The sequence below is a fragment of the Cloeon dipterum genome, chromosome 2, assembly GCF_949628265.1.
Source record: "Cloeon dipterum chromosome 2, ieCloDipt1.1, whole genome shotgun sequence".
Taxonomy (NCBI): domain Eukaryota; kingdom Metazoa; phylum Arthropoda; class Insecta; order Ephemeroptera; family Baetidae; genus Cloeon; species Cloeon dipterum.
In genome coordinates this window covers 2577722-2600618 of record NC_088787.1, presented here as the reverse complement: position 1 = coordinate 2600618, position 22897 = coordinate 2577722, and the positions used below count along the sequence as shown (strand labels likewise).

The window sequence follows — 22897 nt, the reverse complement described above, 5'->3', positions numbered from 1 at the left end:
CCTAGGTTGACCTTGAATTAATTTTATTCTTTAAATTGCATTTTCATTGGAACCTGTCCATCTGATGTAAGAACCAAGGTATGGAACTTGCCACAGGCAACCTGCACAACCTTTTTCCCCTCCAAAATTCCTGATATTTTGGTTGGAATAATCATCTCTTGATGCGTTACCAGTCCTAGCTGGCCAGAATTATTTTTTCCCCATGCGAAAACCGAGCCAAGAGATGAAATCGCAAAGAACGAGTTTCCAAATGGGCTGATTTCTAGACCTTATAAACGATTTATGTAAAATATGTACTTTCTGGGTAAAATAAAAAAAATTATACCCTGTATATTTTGTCCACACAAAACGTCTATTCTTGTCGGCGTTGGGTGCGGAAATGTGTCACCAGTGCCAAGGCATCCATACAAATTTGATCCCAAGCCAAAAACCTCGTCTTCCTCCGTCACATATATCGCACTACTTGGAGGACTTTGGTTTCCTGTCTCTATAAAAAAGTTCAAACGAAAATCTGCGTTAGAACGTTAGAAGAGGACCGAAATGTGGTTTTTGCGAGCAGGCAAGAGTGACAATATGTTTAGATGTGGCAACTGCGGTTAGATAAATGACCGGTCGCATTGAAGATAATCCGATTATTTAAACTTAAATATAAAAAGTAATATTTGGATTGATGGAAACAAAACACTCACGAAAAACGCGTGCTAGGCGAATGCTCCGCTTGACTTGATCGCTCAGCGAATCGAATATTTTCCACTTTTCCAGCCTGATCTGCGACATCGCACCGACGATCCTCAGCCACGACCAGCGATTTCGCTTGCCGTCTAGCTTTTAAGTAGCCTCCTTCAGTTCCACCACGTACAACTAAAAGTGATTTTTGTGTTATCGAGACGGAGATTAGATAAGATTGAGATTTTAATTGAACATGGACTCGAGTGCATTTAAACACAAACTACTGTATATAATTACATAAATACCAATTTTAAAACTTTCGTTTTAACTTCACTTTATCGCTCTTCATTATATTGTATACTATCCAAGCCAAATATTGTATAATATATACAAAAAAATATTAAATAACGTGGATTGCCTTCCCCGGAGCGACGGTTGTCAGGTAAAGCATTTTTATTTTTTAGATAAGACGCTTCATTTTTTGATTAGGCACTGTTATCAGAGATGCCGAGCGTTCAAAGAGTCTTGTGCACACAAAATTAAAATAATTTTTCCTCCGAGACGCCCCCTAAATTTAATAAATTTTTTTAAATTTAAGTAGGTTTATAGAGGCTCACGTTCCCTACAAAAGTTTCAACATTAATTAAAAGAGTGCTCATTGAAATTGCAGCAGCTACCTGTCCCCGTCCCCACACCTTATAACTGGGTTCCTCTTTTGCGTAAGTGAGAGGGAAAGGAAGGGACAGCAATTGTCTCAAGCCAAAAATCTCGGCATCAATGCGTCACAATTATTACACTAGGTGGAAAGCTCACCAAAGCCACTTTTTGATACCTTAATATTCCTAAAACACATTTCACGACAGTAAAATTACTGTTGGAAATAATTAAATTATTTAACTCAACTGCGGGGTAAGCTGAATTTTACATTTTGATAACGCAACGAAAAAATAACAGTTATAGAGCAATATATTGTGATGTTTAGGCAACCTGCTTCGCCATGGCGTGTAGCAGGCTGCCTCACACTCGCCCGTTCACTGAATCAACTGAACAAAAATCATGAGCAATACTCCAAGGTACAACAAGCGCTTCGCACTTGAGCTCCGATGTATGGGCAAATTGGGGGCGGGGGCCAACTCGGAGTCGCCCCAAAGCCGGTCGCGGGCGGCGGCGCCGGAAACGCCGAGATTACCGGCTCTGGGAGAGACCTCAGGGCGGCCACCCTGAGAAAGGTCGCCGGGGCAGTTGGGGAGACGCCTCCGAGGAGGTGTCGCGCGCGAAAATCGCTCCACCGGTTCGGTCGTCGGGCGGCGAAGACCGTGGCGCGCCGTCCGAGAATTTCAGGTCGGGGGACCCTGAGAAAGGTCGGCCGGTCGCGGCGGGTTAAAGATCTCGGCGGGCACTTTCGAATGAGGGGTCGCGGTCGACGCTGCGGCGAATACTCGAATTTTTCCAAAAAAATGATTTAAATTGTCTTTTGCGCACGCTGCGCCGCTTTCGCGAATTCGAAACGCACTCTAAATGCGACGAAGGAAGCGAAATGAGTCGTTGCGGCCGGCAAAATCGCGCAGTAAAAGTGCTCAGGGTGGGCGACCTGGGGAAGGTTGGTGGTTCGAAGTGCGGCTGGTGGACGCAAAGCAGCGTCAAACTTGGTGGAAAATGCCGAAATCGCGATTAAATTCGGCCTGCGAAAGGGTCTCAGGACGGGTGACCCTGGGGAAGGTCGTTTGGGCGCGCCAGGTTGAAGCGCTCGGCGGGCGCTTTCGATTGAGGGGTCGCGGTCGGTGCTGCGGTGAAAACTCGAATTTTGGCAAAAATAAATCTGTGCGGCTCGGTGCGTGTGCGCTGCCGTGCACGCGATTTGCACACCAAAAACCGAAAATCGCCTATAAAATGAATTTGGAAAGAGTTAGACTGCTCAAAATTCGGTTTCAGACACCCGCGCACTCAGTCGTGTGTGTCCGACGGTCAAATTCGAGATTAAATGCGCGGCGGCTCCGCGGCGCCGCCGCGCGTATTTTTTAAAATTCTGCTTTTTCTGTTTAGTGGCCCCGGGGCCCATTGGGCTCCTGCAGGGGGCCCGCGAGTACCGAAAATGGGCAAGTTTCAACTTTGAAAGTTTGCCCTTATCCCTGAGGCGGTCGCACGGGTAAAAAAACTCTTGAGCTCTGATTGTGGTCGAATTTCTTCCGTGTACATGCTTATTTCGGACTGGCTGCTGTGCGTCAATGCGGTTTTACCCAGGTCAATTTTTTATCGAAAATTTATGTCCTGCTTGAAATTGAAAATAGTTTTTTCTGACGTTTTTGCGGCCAACATCTGGCGAGCAATTCCTAACAGTCAACATCTGGGACATCTGTTTTAACGTTCCTGGTTGAAAGTAAAAAGTTACGACGCATTTTGTCACAATTCTGTAAAATTTATAATACTCTGACTTTTAATTATAGGGCTGTTAATTTTACTAACCACTTTTTACCTTTAAACCTCGGTGCGATTTTCATGCAGATATGCCCTTATTGTTACACTGCAAGTCTGGGGTGAGAAAATCTCACCTTTGACACCCCAGATTTAATGACAAGCGACGGGTTGAGATTTTCTTGCAGTGTAGTGGGGCACTCCGCCGTGGTTTTCAAAATGGAATCATTTTTTGAGTTACCATGAAAATTTATTGCACCTTAAGACGCAGAATTTTCCCGGTCATGCCACCTTAGCCATCTTAAAATGAAGAACCTTTGTGAAAGTTTTATCAACTTTAATTTTCCCTGCAACAGGAGTGGGATTATGCGTTTTTTTCAGATGGTGGTCGCCACAATGACACATCCCAGTCAAAGGCAAAAATTTAAAAAAAAAAGTGGAACGATTTTTACTCGCGCAAGTTATCTGGGAACCTTTTGAGATCGATTACGAGCCGATCCTATCAAAATCCTAAGAGGAGTTTGGCTTTGAATTTTTAAATACGTAGTTTTTTAATTTTCTCTGTAAAAATGTCATGGGAAATTATAAAAATTGATGTTTTTATTTTCGAACGCGGACTGATATGGAGTTCCGACTTCCGACCTTACACACAGAGGACCTAACAAGCCGGTCTGGAAACCAAGTTTGAGATATTTCGAGTCCATAGAAAAAAATAGTGCACTGCTGTCTCTTTTCCTTCACAATAAGCGACTCAATAAGCTGAAGGATTCCAACGGTGTTCAACACGAAAATTTAATTTGAATTTTTAATTGGGCAGCTGGTGTACAGCTATGGATTTTTATCGATTGTGAGTTTGGATTGTGGTTGAATTTTTTCCTTGTACGTGCCTATTTCGAGGCAGGCTGTGGTTTTGCATGCGTCAGCCCCTTATCGAAATCAAATATCCGGCTTCAAATTGAAACGCAATAGATTTTCTCTGACTAGCAGTGAAAAAATTTGCATAAATAATGAACTTGTAAAAATAAATGGCAAGGAAATGTTAACATGGATAGGTTTTTATTATACATAAATTATAAGTCAGAAAAGCAAAAGCAGCATGAAAAGAGTTCCAGTTCTATTCAAGCGGACCAAGACAAGACACTAAGAGTAATTTTTTCGGAATTTCCGCACACTTTCCTCCTTGGGGCGAAAATCTTACTCTCTACTCCTTGAATCGTTTATTTCATTTTGATTCTGAATCAGTTTTGACTCGTAAAGGCCTGAAAAGGCCTTTTTGGACTTCGATCTCAGTTAATTTTGGGATTTTCTTGTGTGCATTTTGATTGGCTTTTTCATTAATTTTTGCTGTTCGATATCGGCGCTTGATTACAATTAATTGTCGATAGCAACTTCCTTTTTGTGTGTGTCTGCGGACCAAAAATGAAGTGCAATACTCGTGTCTTTCTACCACACTCGGAGCAATCCAAAATTCTTATTTAATTTTTTTAAATCATAAGCCATCGTTGCAGTCCTTGCCATGTTTTGCTATCACTCTGATTATGTAATTTTACTAAGATATTGTATTCGCTCTCTTGGGGTGCCAGTGTACACCACCAAAGAAGTCATTTCCTGAGCATACACTCATCCTCTTTCGCTATCAAGTCACAGAAATACATATTATCTTAGAGAGAGGGAGAACGAATATTACAAAAATTACAAGACTGGATGTAACTGATGCATTTCGTTCAAATTTTTCTCAAAATATTCCAAAGTCTGGCCTTTGTATGCCTATATTATTTATCAGCTATTTTGGAAAAATGTGTCTCCTAAAATATGTAAAACATTATATATTGCGAGCTAAAACAAGAGCACTACTTCCAAATTTATAGATTCAAATTTTCAGTGAATTTGATTAGTCATTTTTAAAGCACATTATCCACCGAATTGTAATTATTCCAGCAAAATTATTTTGTGCTTTAACCCAGCATTTGTTAGTGCGTTGTTTGACTTTATCAAGTCGAGATAAAGCGCGAGAAAAAGTTCCGCGTTGGTTGGTTAAAAAGGCTCGAGTTGAAGCAGGAAAAGCCATTCAGCATTTCGCCTCGTGCCTTTACTCTTGTTCGATCCGGCTGTTCCGCAGAAGGTGAGTCATAAATTTTTATATTTTCAGGATTTTGCTAAAGTTGTCTCAGCTCAGTTTTTCAAGTATTTCGTTTTTAACTCACTGAGACTCTACTAGAATGAATAAATATTTTAGCAAATATTTTTAACGATAAACATTTTCTATAGACGATCAAGCATAGATATCTTATTTGTACTAGAACGATTTAAGATATTGTTAGAAATTTGATGTTTTTGTTTTCAGCTCGATCACAATGTTCTTTGCTGCCATCTTTTTGCATGGCCTGTGCCTGGCCAACGCCGTCAACTTCACAACCGTCTACCAGTGGGATGAATTAGATTTCATCTGGCCATCAGGAACTGATAGTTCAATCGGACAGATGAAAGATGAATACAAGCCAGGCAATGTTTATTTCCGATACATGGCTATTTTTGGAGAGAGGCTGTTTCTAAGCCTTGATTTGGAAGACGGAATTCCCGCCACTTTGGTGTGGCTGCCAAAGAGGGGCACGTCGACTGCACCTCCAAAGCTTGCTCCTTTTCCATCCTGGAATTTACATTTACATGTAAGTCTCTGAATCGAAAACTGTTTTGAGCTTCTGTTGGAATAAACTGGGAAAATTTTACGAGGAACCAACTCATTTAATACAAATTATTGTAATAGTACGGTGTCTGAAATTTCGGACAGGTTCTAAAGTTTCTAAATTTCTTTTATTTTGCATCGTTTTTTACTATACACGCAAAATAAATATTTCTAAGGAAAATGCAAATTCAAATTCAAACAATTTTTATTCCATTAATCCGAAATATGTATTTACAGGTGCGATTTTGGAATACGTCAAAATATCACAATTTATGTGTCACAAAAAAAGTTCTAAGTGCAAAAGTACAGTTTTAAAACTTTGAAATTAAGCTTTTGTTCGTACTTTTAAAGTTTCTTACATAAGAAACCGAAAGTCAAAGAATTCGCACAGTCAATCATTTTTAATATGACATTATTAAAAGTAAATACAAAATTAATTTCATTGAACTTTTTAAAAATTAACTGCTTTTTGGGATAAATTGCAACATTTCCATTCGTTTAAAGATCAAATAGATAATTCTACTTAATAATAACTGTTTTTTATATTTCTCTTGCCAGAAAAAATACAACTGCGGTTCTATTCAGAGGGCCAGAGGAATGGAAACTGACCCTGATGGTCGGTTGTGGATTCTTGATAACGGTAGCAGAAATTGTGCAAGCAAAGTTTGGATATTCAACCTTCTCAAGAACGACACAATCGAGCGCGTTCACCACTTCCCGGACACAGTCGTCTCTCATTCATATGGAAAAAGGAACCTGTACGATGTAGTGGTCGACAAAACGACAGACGATTATCTTGCGTACATCACGGACTTTTTTTCAGAGCACGTTGTCGTTTATAGTAAAATGGACAAATCCTGGTCAGTTAAAACCCCAGGGAGACGTTGGATTTCCTTGGCCCTTTCTCCCACCAGGGAAGCGAGACAGTTGTACCTTAGAAGATTTGATTCCAAAGAACTGTACTCGGTGTCTGTGTCTGAGTTGAAGAACGAAGGCGGAAACGCTGCTGTGAAATTAATCGGCGAGTGGACTGGAACACCTTACAGAATGCTAATCGACAGTGCCAATGTCTTGTATGCCGCCATTTCATTCCAGAATTACCTCTCCAAATGGAATATTTCGGAGCCCTTTCTTGAGCAGCGGTTCCATGAGGTAGTAATATTCGTTGCAAAAATCAATAATGTGGAAAAATAGGAAATTTAAATTCTGCCCGATAATACTGTTTAAATTTTGTATATGCCTTAAATTATGATTTTTACCATTGTTTTACCCTTTTCACTTATTGCAACAATTGGCGAACCTTGTTTGTTGCGACCCAAGAATGATCTACATACTGTCACAGGCAAATTTTCGATTAAATTTGATGAAAGAAATTGAATTTAAATATTACAATTAATCCTCACTTTTACCTTCAAAATTATGCTTTGTCAGGCTAACTTGATCAAATAACTGCACTCTTTTAGGTCGGAGAACTGGATGCTGTTTGGCCATTTACTTTTGCCTTAGACACGAGTGGCAGTTTATGGATGACGGAGAGAAATCAATCTGAGGGTTGGTCTAAAGCTAGGCATAAACTACTCAAGAGTGCAGTTGGCGCAAGTTCATATTTATTCAGCACGTCCACAGGTAAATAAAATCCAATAGCACTTTCTATTGCGGGAGAAATACGATAAAATTTTGCGCTATATAAGCCAAATATTGATTTAAAGATAAATTAGATCTGTGATTTATACATTCGAGTTCCTAAGAGTTATTAAGTAAACAACATTAAACCAAAATTTATGAAGAAATTTAAATTCTCGACGTATTTCAGTTTCTGAATATAATTCGGAAGACTAAACACCGCCCACAGAGATTATAATTACTCACCCGTCCCTTTGCTTTTCACAGCCTTGACTACGCCTCAAGCTACCCTGATTCAAGACACTTCGAAAGTCATGAAGAGCACGCAAACGCCGACAAGCAAGACCGGAACTCCCCAACCGGCTCTGAAATCAAACGAAACAAGCGATTGTTGCGCTGGTCTTGTCCAAAGTCAGTCTTTGGTCACAATTCTGATTTGGTTGCTCGTGTGTTGCTTCAGTTGCTTGGTCTTGAGCGGCACTGTCATTGCGTGGCTGACCCTGAGGATGAGTAAAATGCAAACCTCTTCGAGACAGATACCGATGGACAATCGTGCGGAAATTCCGGACGACCCAGTGTACGACGACGTCGCACCTGAAAATTCCGAACCGGGCATACCTGAGAATAATCCTGTTGAACCGCTGTACTCTGAAGTTGACCCTGATTACGCCAGTGCCAGGAACCCTCCTCCTGAGCCCTACGAGGTACCTTTGCATCTGATGGGAAAAGCCAAAGCGGGAAAATCATCAGAACCGGTGTATGACGATGTTGGTCCGACGGAGCCGGATAATATTTACGATGACGTCGGACCAGGGCCTTCTTCAGGGCCATCAAGGAACAAAAAATCGGGACGCAAGCCAGCAGAGTCGGTGCAGTATCTTAAGGTGTTACCCTAGCAGAGGCGATTCTCGGCTTTAATGTTCAACTAATAATTTATTATACTGTTTTTCTCATTGTTATAATAATCTCTCAGCACACAGTTGACTCCTGAGACTAATTTATATAATATTGTGTTGCATTTTAATAAATATAGTAAGATAAAAATTACAATAGAGCTGAACTTAACGCCATATGGTTTTACGTCATTTTTAATAAAGTATTATTTTATTTGTAGGGATTTTTCGAGTTAAATAAATATTATTATCGCATTTTCCTTAATGAAACTGTTGGTTTTTCTTATCAAATCCATTTATAAGTCTAGTAAAAGGCATCCTTCAATAAATAACTTTCTAAGAAAGCTGGCCAGAATTTCTTGAGCGTTCTCTGCCTCAATCTTATTGTTATTTGCCTATTTATTTGCATTTTTCTTAAAAAGACAAATCCTGAAATCCAACATCATTTTTTTAATTTACAAATAAGGTAATTGTGTTTACCTTTATTTCAAATTAAATCCAACCTGTATTATGTTTGACATTAAAAATTAAGCATCCAGCTAAACATTGCTGTGCGTTGGACTCACATTTTCTTCATTTTGCATTTCTATTTCATTATAAATTTATTTTTATAATGATGGCCAGGCTAAAATGAATGGCGCTGTTTATTTTCCCAGGATATTCCACCTGCTCACCGCTTAAGTCGAACCAGTTGCATACATTTTCAACAAAACTCTGGTGATATGTATGCCCGGCAAAATTTTTGTTGAGAAAATTTGACGGCCGAAGAGCCGAGAATTACGCCATTGGTTTATAATAGATTTCAAAATAAATAAAACTCGTGGTCATCATATTATAAATTAATATATAGCTTCTTTTAAATTGAAATTTATTAATTTTAACCTCTAGTTGCGTATTAAAAAATAGGTCTACATAAAACTAAATAAGATTACTTGACTCTAGATTAAAAGAGTTTTATAGACTTCCTCGTTTTTTTTACATATGCTGTTGTCCTTAACACTGCCTTGGAAGAAATGGAATTTTTCTAAACAGTGCAGACACATTGACATATTTTAACTATTTACTTCCTGTTTTTATTAAAAAATGAAAATGTTTTTTACCGCCTTTGCTTTACAGAAAATTATGGTTTAATTGACCAGCAGAAAAAGAATTGGGAATGAATCAACTAGCACTGCAATTTCAGACTTGATCCTACTTTACGTTCATTCTAGACGTTTAATTTATTTAATTTTACGTGCTCAAATATGAGGCTGATTGTGCAAATTGCGTGTCAACTGTAAATACTCTAACGGGGACGAATGATTGTATTTTTTAACTTATTATCTAGTTCAGAGAAATTATTGATTTTTTGGAAACGTGTGTTCCTATTTGCTAAATTTTTTTTCCAATAAACAAATTCACCTCTATTGTCAATATCAGTTACTCTATTGTTGGATTTTGCTGTTCTTCCAAACAATCGATGAGGCCCAACAATAAACATTTCAATAATCAACAGTCTACGAGAGAAATTTGAATTGAACGGTCCTCCCTGCGAATTTGCAGCTCACGAACTTGCCTTCTGCGACGATGCGGCTTGCCTTGCTGAATTTTCTGATTTTGGCGGTCGTGCTCGGCGCCACTGATGGCGACGATAAGAATTATACCGTTCGCTATGTCGACGACTGCGACGAAAAGTACAAAAAATTCGGGGATCATTACATGTGCATGGATGACCAGTGCTACGGCGCAGTTGAGAGAATGCGTGAGTTGCAAATTTTGCATATTGAACAGCCGTAAATTTCCTGAAGCTTCCTCACTGGGTGAGATTCCACGGATTGCCTTTGTCGATGCAGTCAATAGATTTCGATCCGCTGTGGCACGAGGACTCTACCCTTTGACCCCACCCGCCAAGAACATGAAAGAATTGGTTGGTGCAAATTTCTCACTGCCTTTGTAGAAAATAGCAGGATTTGTTTTGCAGCGGTGGAACGATGAACTAGCCAAGTTTGTTCAGAAGATAACTGACAGCTGCGAAGAATATGACGGTGCTCACTCCACATGGATTTCAATAGACGGCGTCGAAGCTGATATTAGCTTATTGGTTTTCTTCTTCAATAACAGCGTCGGCGGAATTCATGAAAACCCTGTATTGGCTGATGACGGAGCTATTTGGTCCTTTAGAAATCGCATGCAAAAAAACGGTCGTCCACTCTATATGAGTCCAAAATTAATTGCAAACAGGAACCCTGAAATGAAGTCTCGTCTCGGTAACGTACGATATATTTTCTGATTAATACTCCAGATCGAAATTCTTTGATTTCCTTTTAATTTCAGGCATTGAATGCTAGAGCTGAGTATGTAGGGTGTGGACTTGCATTTTTTATTTACACGGCTGAGGACAAAAATGACAAGAACGTCGTACGAAATCTCTCAAACTCATATTTTATGTGCTATCTGTTCCCTGGGTAAGAGTTGCGATTAAATTAATCGATCCAAAAATGGCGTTATTCAATGCAAAATAGGATAAACCACGGTTCTGGAGAGCCATACTACGAGATCGGTGATCCCGAATGCGAAGTGCCGTCTCTCTACTACGAAGGCCTCTGCTCGACTCAAGAGAAAAACAAAATGGAGTTGAAACGTTTACCCTGCGATGACGAAGACTTCGCCATGCGCGAAAACAATTCAATCTACTGCAGAGGCGAGCAATTCTTCTACGACTACGTAGACGAAGGTTTCAACTCCAAAATTTTCTTTAAAACTCTGATATTGATTTATATATTTTTTCAGCCATTCCTTATCCGTACGTCAAGTGCGACGTGCTCAAACACAAGATTCGCTTCTGGCTGCTGGTGGCAATGACGGTGCTGCTCTACGCGTCAATCTTCTACAGGCTGTTCGGCAGAATTCTCCGCATGGTGTTCGCGCCCATCAAGATTTTCTTGGTTTGACGAGAGTTCTCTTGTTTCGCACTTTTTAAATTGTTCTCCTAATTTTAATAAAATGAAGCGGAGGAATTTTGTTTTTGTTGTAAATTAAATTGCTTTATTCTGTTTTGTTGAATGCGGAAGTTGAGTATTGCTGACAATTTGTCCAGGCTTCCTCTCCACACTATGATTAATCATAAGACACCTTTAATATATGGAAGGATGCTTTTGCTGCCTCGGAGATCGATAATTAACGTCAGAAAATAGAAAGGAAAGAAATGCTGCTGAGAAAGCGGAACCATCTTGGAAAGAACTTGAAGTCGTCCTGGTCCCGGCAAAATTGCGTAACTTTCAACAACCAAACGCGAATTTCCTTGTTGCAAGAAAAGGTCAACAATCAATTCGACAATGAAAATTTGGGTGTTTGTTGAACGTTGCGCAATTTTGCCGGGACCAGGACGAAGTAGAACATTGACAGCACTTTTTATAAAATAATTACAACTTATTATTATGTGTTAAGCCGTCTTATTTTTTAAAACATTTTCAGACAAAACATTTTCAGGTTAAACTGCTTAACTCAGAACAATATTTTAACAATATTATGAGTTCATTTGCGACAGTTAATGAAATACATTTTCAGCAGAGGGAAGGGGCAAAAAACTAAATCATTTTGAACTATGAAAGCTGCACCTCCTGGGTTTAGTGAAGCCATACTTAGAATGCAACTACGAACGACCATTCTACTCATATTTCTTCATGTCATCGTCGTTTTACTGTTGGCCTCGGGTGACCCTGCCGACGCATCTCCGGTCAGCCGGGATGTAGCAGAGCTCCTGGACGAGACGAAAGACATTCAAATAGAGGTACGCATCCTTCGGAAATTATTCAGAATTTTTTCAATCAAAAAAGAACAGCAATAAGCTTAAATAAAAAAGACATTTGGTCTCAAAACAATTCTACACGTTGTCCTAAAATGCTCTTGTTATGGATTTGTATCATTATTATGGTGTTAAAATGAATTCCCTTTATTCAATGCTCAATTCTATTTGCAGGACACCTCATCTCTCGTTGTTTACGGTGGAGGCAGAGGTGTTTGGGGCAAAAGAAAATGGGGCAGAGGTGGTTGGTGGAAAAAACGAAGAGGTGGTAGGGCCAAAAAAAGAAGGAGCAAAAAACACGGTCGGAGCAAAAAAAGAGAACACAGCAGAAGCAGAGGAGACAGCACAGATGTTTGGGTGGATGGGACTAAGTCCAATAGAGTGAGGTGGAGACGCAACGCTGGAGAGACATTTGGACCAAATTTTCCCATCCTGCGGTCGCTGGCATGCTTTCTTCACTCGCGATTTGCTTTTTTTACTGATGCCAATGATTGTAATAATAATTTAACCTTGTTATTCATCGAGGAAATAACAAAAAAAAATATATGGACGTGAAAATTTGTTTATTAAATCAACGAATTCATTTTAGAACTGTACGTACTTTGAATTGTCTTGTATCAAGTTTGACAAGAGATCAGATATAGTCACAATTAATCTGGATTTAATTTAAAAACGTCAGAGAATAAAATTTGCTCCGTTATCTGAAAATATTTACTCGACGGATTTTTTATTAACTGTCCCGCTGCCACATAAATGGAGATTTCATCCCCATTTGCTACAAATTTGATAATAATAATTTTAATTATTATGCTTCCTCTGGGGTTTAAAATATTTTAAAACTCCTACTAAATTCCATCTTCCGAACTAAAACAGAAAACAAATATTTCAAAAGGCTCATTCTGATCATTGCATTCTCTGCTGAATATATAAGATTTTTAATTGCTTTTTAGTGTTTGTTTATGACATTGAAAAAATATGCTGCCGTCAGTCAAGTGTGAGATTTCTTGAGTTCATTACAAATTAGATTTGAAGTCAAAAGAAATAAATAGAAATGCGTTTCGTTAGTTTATTCTTGTACTCTTTCAGCCTCATTAATTTATTTCCCAACTTCGAGCATTCAACTCTTCCATTTTAAGATAAGAAATATATAATCACGTGTATTGGTTTGAACCGTTTTGAAATCAATCCATTGGAGAATCACCTACAAGCCAGAGCTGAAACGTCCACACATCTCTAGAGAAGGTGAGTTTTAATCTCTTCCCTTTACCATCATCAACTTTCTTTTCTGGAATTATACAAACGAAAACCTCCTATAAATTCAGATTCAGCAATGGGGTTCCTCCACGATTTTGTCTCCAACTCGACTGTTTGCAAGTTGAACGTCGTTCTCTCATTCGGGAATGCAGTCGTTTTCTGTTTCGTCATTGGCATCATTCTGTGGATTCTTTCGCTGCTAAAGAAACTTGAAAATGCATCGCCGGCTGTTCAAGAATCCGTGCCATCGCAGCCCCTGTCCGTCGGGCAAATTTACGACGAAATCGGACCCGCCAATCCCGTGGCGGCGAATGACAGGGACGCCATTTATTCGGTGCCGCTCTACGATGACGTCGGGCCTGTGAGAGAAACGGATGAGCAGTACGTGCGGATGGGAGACCTAGCTACCGATGTGTGACAAATTCTGAGTAATCGTGTATTCTTCAATGAGTTTCTTGGGAAAAAATTCTAAATCAAAACTCAACTGTATTTAAATTACGTAGATAAAAATGGTATGTAAACAAAAGCGAGTTTTTTTAATGCTTTAACGCATAAATTCCAAACTATGGCAAATTCATTTCTTGAAGCCTCCCTGTTCTGCAACACGACGGATGAAATCTTTGCTGACTTGTTCGCTTAAATTGTTGTAGTGGGCGCTTTTCACTACAGCGGTCAAATTTTCCAGGCAGAATTTGAAAGTGTAAGCTTCAAGATCCTAAATAGATTAATTATTTAAGTTAAATATATATTTAATTAGTAAATCATTACCTTGGTGCCAAATAAAATAGCTTTGTCGTAAACTAGAGCTGCGTTTTCCACGGTCAGACCCGTTTTGATCAAAGCCTCGATCTTCTTTTGAAGGTCATTCATTTGGTAGAAGTGGGCCAAATCAAGCAACTCTTAATTTATTGAGTAAACAATTAAAATAGAGAGGGATTTAAGTAGAAATATGTTTTACCGAGAGCCGTGTCAGGCTGTATTTCAAGTTCGTCGGTGTAGAAATATTTCAAGAAGGCGTAGAAAGCTTTGAAGCTATTCCGGTCAATTGTTTTCTCACTGGAATCATTTTGATTTTAATTTATAATATTTTAATTTTCTGGAAAATACCTGGCCCGACTCTCTTTCCAATCGCCCTGGATCATTGTCTTGAAGACGGCACATCGCATTTTTAAAATCAACTTGTGCACGTGGATTTTCTTTCCTTCAACCAGAAAAACAAAATCAGCAGTTTCCTAGGATTAAATAAATCATCATTTATTTAATTATATAATTACATTCTTTACTGAGTCGTTGAACAACCGTTTTAGGCATTCATTTAAAGATTCATTGTTGATCTTTCTGGACATCTCTTTCGGTCTCAAAGGTCGGACAGTGGTTGCTGGATGGACTACAGTTGCGAAAACCTCGTCCAGGGATGAATATGAAGTGATTGTTGGCCGCAAAATGTTTTGCCCTGAAATTATTTCTATTTAAAAGCCTAAAAAACATTTTTAAATATATTCAGACCGTAGCATCGACCCCACATGTAAACTTGATTCGACTCAGTCAAAGCGACACAGGGGGAGTGCTCATCAGACGACCCAGAGGCGGCGATGTCTTCCACCCTGAGGAATTAAATTATTTATTTCTCGAATAGTTTTAAAATAAATCGGACCTTTCCAAAGGTGATGAAACAAGAGTTGCGACGGTCACGGGATCGGTACTTCCGTTTCCCACCTGGCCGAATTTGCTGTCTCCCCAGGCGTAAATTTTTCCGTCTGTGGAGAGAGCAAGGGCGTGGTAACTGCCGAATTCAATCCTGGAAATCGGGACTCCTTCCAGGCCAGCAACCCTGCTCGGGATGTCCTGGCTCTCTGCGTCATTGCTCGTCAGGACCAAAATGTTGTGTTTGTTGAAACCCCAGGCGAACACCTTTTATTTTACTTTTAATCAGGATTTTCAAATGAACCTTAATAATTTTACTTCTCCTGTACTGAGGGCTGCAAGAGACGCGTAACCTTCGCATGCGATGGCGGTCACAACCTTTCCGGACAGAGGCCCTTCCACTTTTGTTGGAAGACTTTTGTCCTCGTGGTGTCCCAAGCCCAGCTCACCGAAATAATTGGAGCCGAAAGAAAATACCGTCAGGAATTTTGATTAAATAGCGTCTCTGAGCACACCAATCGATTCCTGAAGGTCGAATTAGGTAAATTGGATGTTTTTTCCGACCAAAAACTCCAGCGCAACGTGCAAACATTTTTTCCCGCCAAAACAATATGAATGCGAGAAGCGCGCATGCGTGAGAGCTGGTTTGAGCACTTGCAGAGAGACCGGCTGTACGATTATGACCTCTTTGTCACATCCAGCCAGCTCTGACGCATGCGCACTTCTCGCAAATGTTCTTCTTGCTTTGGCGGGAAAAAAGTTCTAGACTTTTTGGAGGGAAAAAATGTCCACTTTATCTAATTCGACCCTCAGGAATCGATTGGTATAGTCAGAAACTTCGTCAAAGACGGTCTTTAACTGAATTTATCGTTTGGATTTGAACCTGTCCGTCCGATGTGAGAGCCAGGGTATGAAAGAGGCCGCAGGAAACTTGGACAACTCTTTTCTCGTCCAGATTTCCCGATATTTTGGTCGGTACGTTCGTTCCTTGATTCGTTCCCAGTCCAAGCTGCCCATACTCGTTTGCTCCCCACGCGAAAACTGTGCCAGCAGAATCGGAAATCGCGTAGATCGAAGGATCTTGCCGCGGACTGTATTCAAAGCCTTTTTGAAAACAATTAAAATCTTGAAAAGAGGTGAATTTTTGTGCGGTTGCTTACCTTCTATTTTTTGTTCGCACAGTATTTCGATTTTTTCAGGCTTTGAATTATTTACCAGGCTGAAAACCTCGCCGTCAGTTGTCACGAAAATTGCATTGACGCCTTCGTGACGTCCTGGCCGTTTAAATTCAGGGTTTTTTTAGGTTATTTTCTCGCCCTTAATCAAAACTCACGGAAAACAACTGCCAGACGGAGACTCAGCTTCACCTGTTTACTCAGCGAATCAAATATTTTCCACTTTTCCAAGCAGTTCGACATCGCACCACTTTTTTATCATGAAAGCATAACTATTGCCCGAGCCGCGAGCCACAGCAATAATTGTAAAAATAGATAAGGTGGGTTTATAATATCGAAATATGTGATAAGAAAGAGAGACGCGTGCAAAATGTGCCGTGCGCGGTGTGTATCATTTTGTTATCACCGTTTTCAAATTGTTTCAAGGTTTTCTACCGTTAAAATCTCTCAAAAAACCTGAATGAGCGAATATGTGCCGTAATGGGAATTTATTCCGTGCTTCTTTTTAGCTAAATAATTATATATATTCTCTTTTTCAAGCACTGGGGCCTTTTTCCGTGAGACGTCAGTGAAAAATTAGAGTTGGCGAGCAAAAATAAAGCACAAAAATCCGTCCGTTGAGATAAGATAATAGTCACCAGACAAATTTTCAGCTGGTTTTTGATAAGACGGCATCGGCGTCACTCTCCGCGGGTAACGTATCAATTTTTGTGGGTTGCTTATTATAGTCTAAGACGTGAACAAAATTTAAAATTTAAGGATTTTCAGATTAAAAAATATCATAAATTCCAACCATTTTAATATGTATATTTATTCGAACGGAAACAAAACCATGTTTTTAATCTCTGCTTTGACAAAAACCAGAAAATAAGTCTGGATGAATTTCCAAATAAAAACTTTATTTCTTGAATCCTCCGTGTTGGGCGGCGCGGAGGACGAAATCCTTGCTGACCTCTGGTCACTCAAATTTTTAAAGCTGTCGCTCGACACAACGGCAGTGAGGTGGTTCATGCAATAATCGAAAATGAAGTCCTCGAGTTCCTGAAAAATCCTATTACACCAAAAATCATTAGACCGCGACTACCTTTAAACCAGCTCCCAATGCTTTGTCGTAAATCAAAACTGCATTTTCCTCTGTCAGGCCCATTTTGATCGCTTCCATGCAGTCATTTTGTAGTTCGTTTACTTGATAAAAGTGTGCCAGGGAGAACAATTCTAAAAAAAATTGTAATTGAGCAGGGGGATTTGAATTATTTTTACCAAAAGCTGTGTCTGGTTCCATTCGCTCGAGCTCGTTGGTGTAGAAATATTTGAAAAAGGCATAGACGACCTTGTAGCCGTACCCGTCGATTTTCTGCTCCCTAAATAAAATTATCGATTAGAAAAACAGAAAATTTGAAATTCAGGTCGTGAAAACCTGGCATGGGTCTCCTTCCAATCGCCCTTGAACATCGTTTTGAAGACGACGCATTGCAGCATCAAAATGTACGAGTGGACGTGGATTTTTCTCCCCTCTGCGACGAACTCGAGATCAGCAGTCTCCTGATATTGGATTTATATGTGTAATTTTTCTCTTTATAAAGTTCAAAAATGTAAATTACGGGATCATTGAACGATTGTTTAATGCGGTTGGTGAGCGTGTCATTCTTTTTGATTGGTCTGAATGGATCTATAGTCGGACGCAAAGGCCGGACTGTGATTGGTGCGAAAACCTCGTCTAGGGACGAATGCGGAGTCAGCGTTGGAAGCAAAATTGTTTGACCTGTGAATTTATATTAGGAATCTTGACATTAAATTGTTCACTGCGAGTACCAAATAATTAAATTATGTGGTGTAATTTTTAATTAAATTCTAGGCTTGACATTTTAAAGTAAATCATAAAGCTGAAAAATAATATCTGCCATCAGCTGTCTACATTGAAGACCGTCTTTGACGAATTTTCTGAGCCCACCAATCGATTCTTGAGGGTCGAATTAGGTAAAGTGGATGTTTTTTCCTAACAAAAAGTCCAGCGCAACGTGCGAACCTTTTTTCCCGCCTAAACAGTATGAATGCGAGAAGTGCGCATGCGTCAGGGCTGGTTTGAGCACTTGCAGAGAGACCGCAGCTGTACGAATGACTTCTTTGCCAAATCCAGCCAGCTCTGACGCATGCGCACTTCTCGCATTCATTTTGTTTTGACGGGAAAAAAAAGTTCGCACGTCGCGCTGGCCTTTTTGGTCAGAAACTTCGTCAAAGACGGTCTTTATAATTAAAAACAAGCAAGTTTTTGCACCTTTTAATTTACCCCACGCGTAAACCTGATTGGTTTCGGTAATTGCTGCACAAGTTGAGTGGCCGTCGCTAATGCTTCCAACAGCGATATCCTTCACTCTGAGGAAGCAATTAATCCAAATACCTGAATTGAGTGGAAATGACCTTCATACCTGCCGATATATGCAGAAATTTCTGTAGGGACTGCCATCATGTCTGCGGTGCCGACTTCCAACTGGCCCCAAACATAGATTTTCCCATCGCTGGAGAGAGCAAGGGCGTGCGATTGGCCGCCCAGAATTTTGGTTATAGCGACGCCTTCCATGCCAGTCACCCTGAGCGGCACAGTCTGGCTGCTTGGCGTCGGTTGCAAAGCTGTTCCAGTCAACAAATGGCCCCAAATAAGAACCTTCGATGACGAAAGAGAAAAATATTATATTTTCATTGAGAATCAGAAATCAAAACTTTTTGAGGCGATCTTTTCACCACCGGGGGCCAGAAATGCGCGTTGAAGTTAGATCCAAGATGGCGTCAGATAGTTGTCACCATTTTGAGATCTCGAAATGTGTTTTCTGATCCATTCCATCGTAATATCATAATTTTGATAAAAACTATTCACTTCTACACGCTCTCTCACGAATTTGGCCCCCACTGCTGATCAACAATTATTACCTCTCTTGAATCAAGGAGTGCCAATGAAGTGTGGAATTCGCATGCAACCGCAGTAACAGCGACATTTCTAAAATTTGGATGTTGGAGGCTAGTCACGATCGTTGGGACATTTTTATCAGTGATGTCGTTTCCCAGGCCTAATTTTCCGCACCAATTGTTACCGAATGCAAAGACCTATGGCGTCTTTAATGAAAAAAGCATTTTATTAAAATATAATGAAATGCAAACCTGTCCGTTGGATGTGAGAGCCAAGGTGTGATTTAAACCGCAAGCCACTTGGACAACCCTTTTTTGCCCCAAATTAACAGATATCTCGGTCGGAACGATGGTGTTTTGATTCGTTTTTATTCCGAGCTGGCCATGTTCATTTCCTCCCCATGCGAAAACCGAGCCAAATGCTGAAATCGCATAGATCGAAGGGCCGTCCACTCTTGGACTATACTCTAGGCCTGATGAAATATTTAAAAAAAATAAACGTTTAAATAATCGGCGATGAGCACCTGCAATTTTTTTCCCGCTCAATATTTCGATTCTAGCAGGAACAGGGTGTGGAATCGTGTCACCGGCGCCAAGGCATCCTTTTGCGTTGCTTCCCAAGCCGAAAACTTCGTCCTCTTTCGTCACGTATATTCCGTTACACCCTAAATTATCTCCTAGATCGGCAAAATGCAAATGTTATTAAGGGTGGATAAGTTAAATTTGTCTTGTACGCAGAAATGTGCCGACATTTTAGCATGATCAATTTTATATTTAAAACTGTGTATAAGAAAAATCAAATTGCGTAAAAAGGCCCTTTTTATTCCTGCATCAGATATTAAGATTACATCTATAAAATAAAGAGTATCAAATAATGTAAAAATTATTTTTTTTTCAGTGCGGCTATACTCCCTTAGAAAAAAAAGAATGCTAAGCTTTTATTATGTATCAAAATAAGGCTCACGGAAAACAATGGCTAGATGGATGCTCCTCTTCTCTTGATCGCTCAACGAGTCAAATATTTTCCACTTTTCCAAACTGCTCACCGACATCGTGCCAACGCCAATAACTAATATTAAAATATAACCGCGTTTTACCACTGGAGCCTCATTTTCAGAAGGTGTGGTGCAGTTAAGAAATCTAAACTATTTTCAAGATAAGATTGAAGAGACGTGTGCAAAATAGTGCAGCTGATAAAAATGAAGAACACGACTTTAAAGCACAAAAACAAAGGCATTTTATCAACCAAAGGCGTGGAATCTGTCGCAACTATAGATAAGCGGGAGATTAAAATAACACCTTGTGCATTTAGATGAAAAATAACAGTTCAATTTATTTAGATTGTCCTTCAGACAACGAACATATATTTAAACAAAAGATACCCTGACATATTTAAAGTTGTACACCAGAAAAATTCTACCATAATCATTCTAGCCACCCCAATTCAATCAATTCTTAAAGCCTCCTTGTTCAGCAGCACGTTGGAAGAAATCCCTGGCTACCTGCTCGCTCAATTTTTTAAAATTGTCGCTTGTCACAACCGCAGTCAGATTTTTCAAGCAAAAGTCAAACACGAAAGTCTTGAATTCCTAACAAATTATTTTAAGTCAAATTACTTGGTTTAACACAAATTTAAAAGGACCTTGCTGCCAATCAAGAAAGCCTTGTCGTAAATAGAAGCTGCATTATCCACTGTCACGCCAGTTTTAACCAGCCTCTCGCACTCCACTTGAAGCTCACTCATTTGGTAGAAGTGGGCCAGGCAGAGACACTCTAATATTATGTAAGAAACAACAATTTGAACTGAATAATTTAATTAATTTTTATTACCAATAGCTTTTTCTGGCAGCACGTCAAGCTCGTCGGTATAGAAGTATTTCAAAAAGGCAAAGAAAGCGTCGAAACTGCGCCCCTCGATCGTATGCTCGCTATAATTATATTTTTAATTAAAATGAATGCAATTGAAGAGCATTTTTATACTTTTCGTGACTTTCCTTCCAATCGCCCAGAAACATCGTCTTGAAGACGACACAGCGGAGTATCAGGATCGTTTTGTGGACGTGAATTTTCTTTCCCTCCACAACGAAAGCAAAATCGGCAGTGTCCTGATCGTTTAATAAAAACCACCATCAGCCAAATAGTTGACATATATATTTTACACAAATAATTACTGAATCATTAAATGCCTGTTTTAGCCAGCAATTGTGGAGCGAAGTTTTCATATCTTTGCCTGTAGAGAAATCCTTTCGTCGCAAGGGTCGAAATGTGTCCAGCGCGAAAACCTCATCCAGTGAAGAAAATGAAGTAATCGTTGGTTTTCTTATTATCTCTTCTGTTGAGGTTTTATATAATATTTTTTCTTTTTATTAAATAAATACCTCACCTCCGTGTTGACCCCAGATGTAAATTTGATTTGATACGGTTAATGCAGCACTTGTAAAATATAAAACTGCAAAATCCTTTACTCTGCAAGAAGATGATTATAACTCTTGTTATATATTCCCTTTTTTACATCGGAGCGCGGAAAATTGAAAATGTCTCACCTGTCTATCTCCGATGAAATCAATGTTGGAACGCTCACTGTGGTTTCGGTATCGATTGTTCCCACCTGGCCATATCCGTTGTCTCCCCAAGCGTAGATTTTTCCGTCGCTGGACAAAGCAAGCGTGTGGTCAATGCCACATGCGATTTTTGAAATCGTTACTCCTTCCAATCCGGACACTTTTAGCGGGATATTTTGATTGAGGATGGTGGAATTGATCGCCAATTCGCCATTCAGATTCCAACCGCAAGCGAAGACCTCAAATTAAAATTACGTTTTCATTACCACCTAATAGGTTTAGTAAATCTAAAAGCAGTAGATCTTTTAACAAATATGGTAAGCGAGAATATGCCTGTAGGCGGTGCCTAATTTAAAGTCTTGTTTGATCACCTTCATCAGGAAAATGCAAATTTTTGTGTGGACCAAATGGTCTGAGAAACAGAGGGGCTTTCCACGTCCAAAGTCAAATCCTAAATACTGTATATTTCTATCCTTAATTTTATTTAACATAATTATATAAAGCAACAAGTAAAGCATTATATTAGATGTTTGTTGAATTCAAAATTCTATTGTTATGCATTTTGTGTGTTACCTCTCCCGAATCAAGGAGTGCTATTGAAGAGGACGCTTGACAAGCAATCGCAGTCACAAACCTTCCCGCAAGAGGGCCCTCGACTCTTTCTGGCAAATCATGAGTTTCATCGTTGTTTCCCAGTCCTAATTGCCCAAAGAGATTGTAACCAAAAGCAAAGACCTAGGTTGACCTTGAATTGATTTTCATCTTTTAATTGCATTTTCATTGCAACCTGTCCTTCTGATGTAAGAGCCAAGGTATGTAATTCGCCACAGGCAACCTGCACAACCTTTTTCCCCTCCAAAATTCCTGCTATTTTGGTTGGAATAATCGTTTTTTGATTCGTTCCCAGTCCTAGCTGGCCATAATTATTTTCTCCCCATGCGAAAACCGAGCCAAGAGATGAAATCGCGAAGATCGATTTTCCTGATTGGCTGAATTCTAGACCTTTTATACAAGATTTATGAAAATATGTTTACTGGATCGGGTAAAATATAATCTTTTCTTTACCCTCTATATTTTGTCCACACAAAACGTCTATTCTTGTCGGCGTTGGGTGCGGAATTGTGTCACCAGTGCCAAGACATCCATTCAAATTTTGTCCAAAGCCAAAAACCTCGTCTTCGTCCGTCACATATATCGCACTACTTGGAGGACTTTCGTCTCCTGTCGCTACAGAAATGTTGTGAGCTAGAAATAGAAAGGAGACCAAAATTCTGAATTCCGCACTTGCCAAGCAGGCG

The 22897-nt window shown here is 39.6% G+C and overlaps 4 protein-coding genes and 1 long non-coding RNA gene across 5 annotated transcripts; 3 read left to right on the top strand and 2 right to left on the bottom strand.

Moving 5' to 3' along the window:
* Window positions 1–1772: 1772 nt before the first annotated feature.
* On the top strand, window positions 1773–7213 carry LOC135936072 (uncharacterized). The gene is made up of 5 exons (XM_065478753.1): window positions 1773–1933; window positions 5426–5588; window positions 6323–6624; window positions 6679–6916; window positions 7196–7213. The coding sequence occupies exons 1-5, from the start codon at window positions 1773–1775 to the stop codon at window positions 7211–7213; spliced, it is 882 nt and encodes a 293-aa protein (XP_065334825.1).
* Window positions 7214–7265: 52 nt separating this feature from the next.
* On the top strand, window positions 7266–8544 carry LOC135937635 (uncharacterized). Its single transcript, XM_065480798.1, has 2 exons — window positions 7266–7390; window positions 7655–8544. Exons 1-2 carry the CDS (start codon window positions 7291–7293, stop codon window positions 8281–8283), a joined length of 729 nt encoding a protein of 242 aa, XP_065336870.1. The 5' UTR covers window positions 7266–7290; the 3' UTR covers window positions 8284–8544.
* A 1250-nt stretch (window positions 8545–9794) lies between these two features.
* Window positions 9795–11210, top strand: LOC135936071 (venom allergen 5-like). Its single transcript, XM_065478752.1, has 6 exons — window positions 9795–10021; window positions 10068–10186; window positions 10241–10531; window positions 10594–10724; window positions 10782–10993; window positions 11050–11210. The coding sequence occupies exons 1-6, from the start codon at window positions 9847–9849 to the stop codon at window positions 11208–11210; spliced, it is 1089 nt and encodes a 362-aa protein (XP_065334824.1). The 5' UTR covers window positions 9795–9846.
* A 2655-nt stretch (window positions 11211–13865) lies between these two features.
* LOC135936063 (RCC1 and BTB domain-containing protein 1-like) lies at window positions 13866–16380 on the bottom strand. The gene is made up of 11 exons (XM_065478744.1): window positions 16296–16380; window positions 16123–16236; window positions 15846–16066; window positions 15281–15451; window positions 14973–15229; window positions 14825–14922; window positions 14602–14771; window positions 14426–14550; window positions 14277–14374; window positions 14087–14217; window positions 13866–14033 (listed from the first exon to the last, which is right to left on the bottom strand). Exons 1-11 carry the CDS (start codon window positions 16378–16380, stop codon window positions 13893–13895), a joined length of 1611 nt encoding a protein of 536 aa, XP_065334816.1. The 3' UTR covers window positions 13866–13892.
* Window positions 16381–20343: 3963 nt separating this feature from the next.
* LOC135937680 (uncharacterized) lies at window positions 20344–21349 on the bottom strand. Its single transcript, XR_010574519.1, has 5 exons — window positions 21210–21349; window positions 21019–21143; window positions 20869–20966; window positions 20681–20811; window positions 20344–20627 (listed from the first exon to the last, which is right to left on the bottom strand). It is a non-coding gene; the product is annotated as an uncharacterized LOC135937680 (long non-coding RNA).
* Between the last annotated feature and the right edge of the window lie 1548 nt (window positions 21350–22897).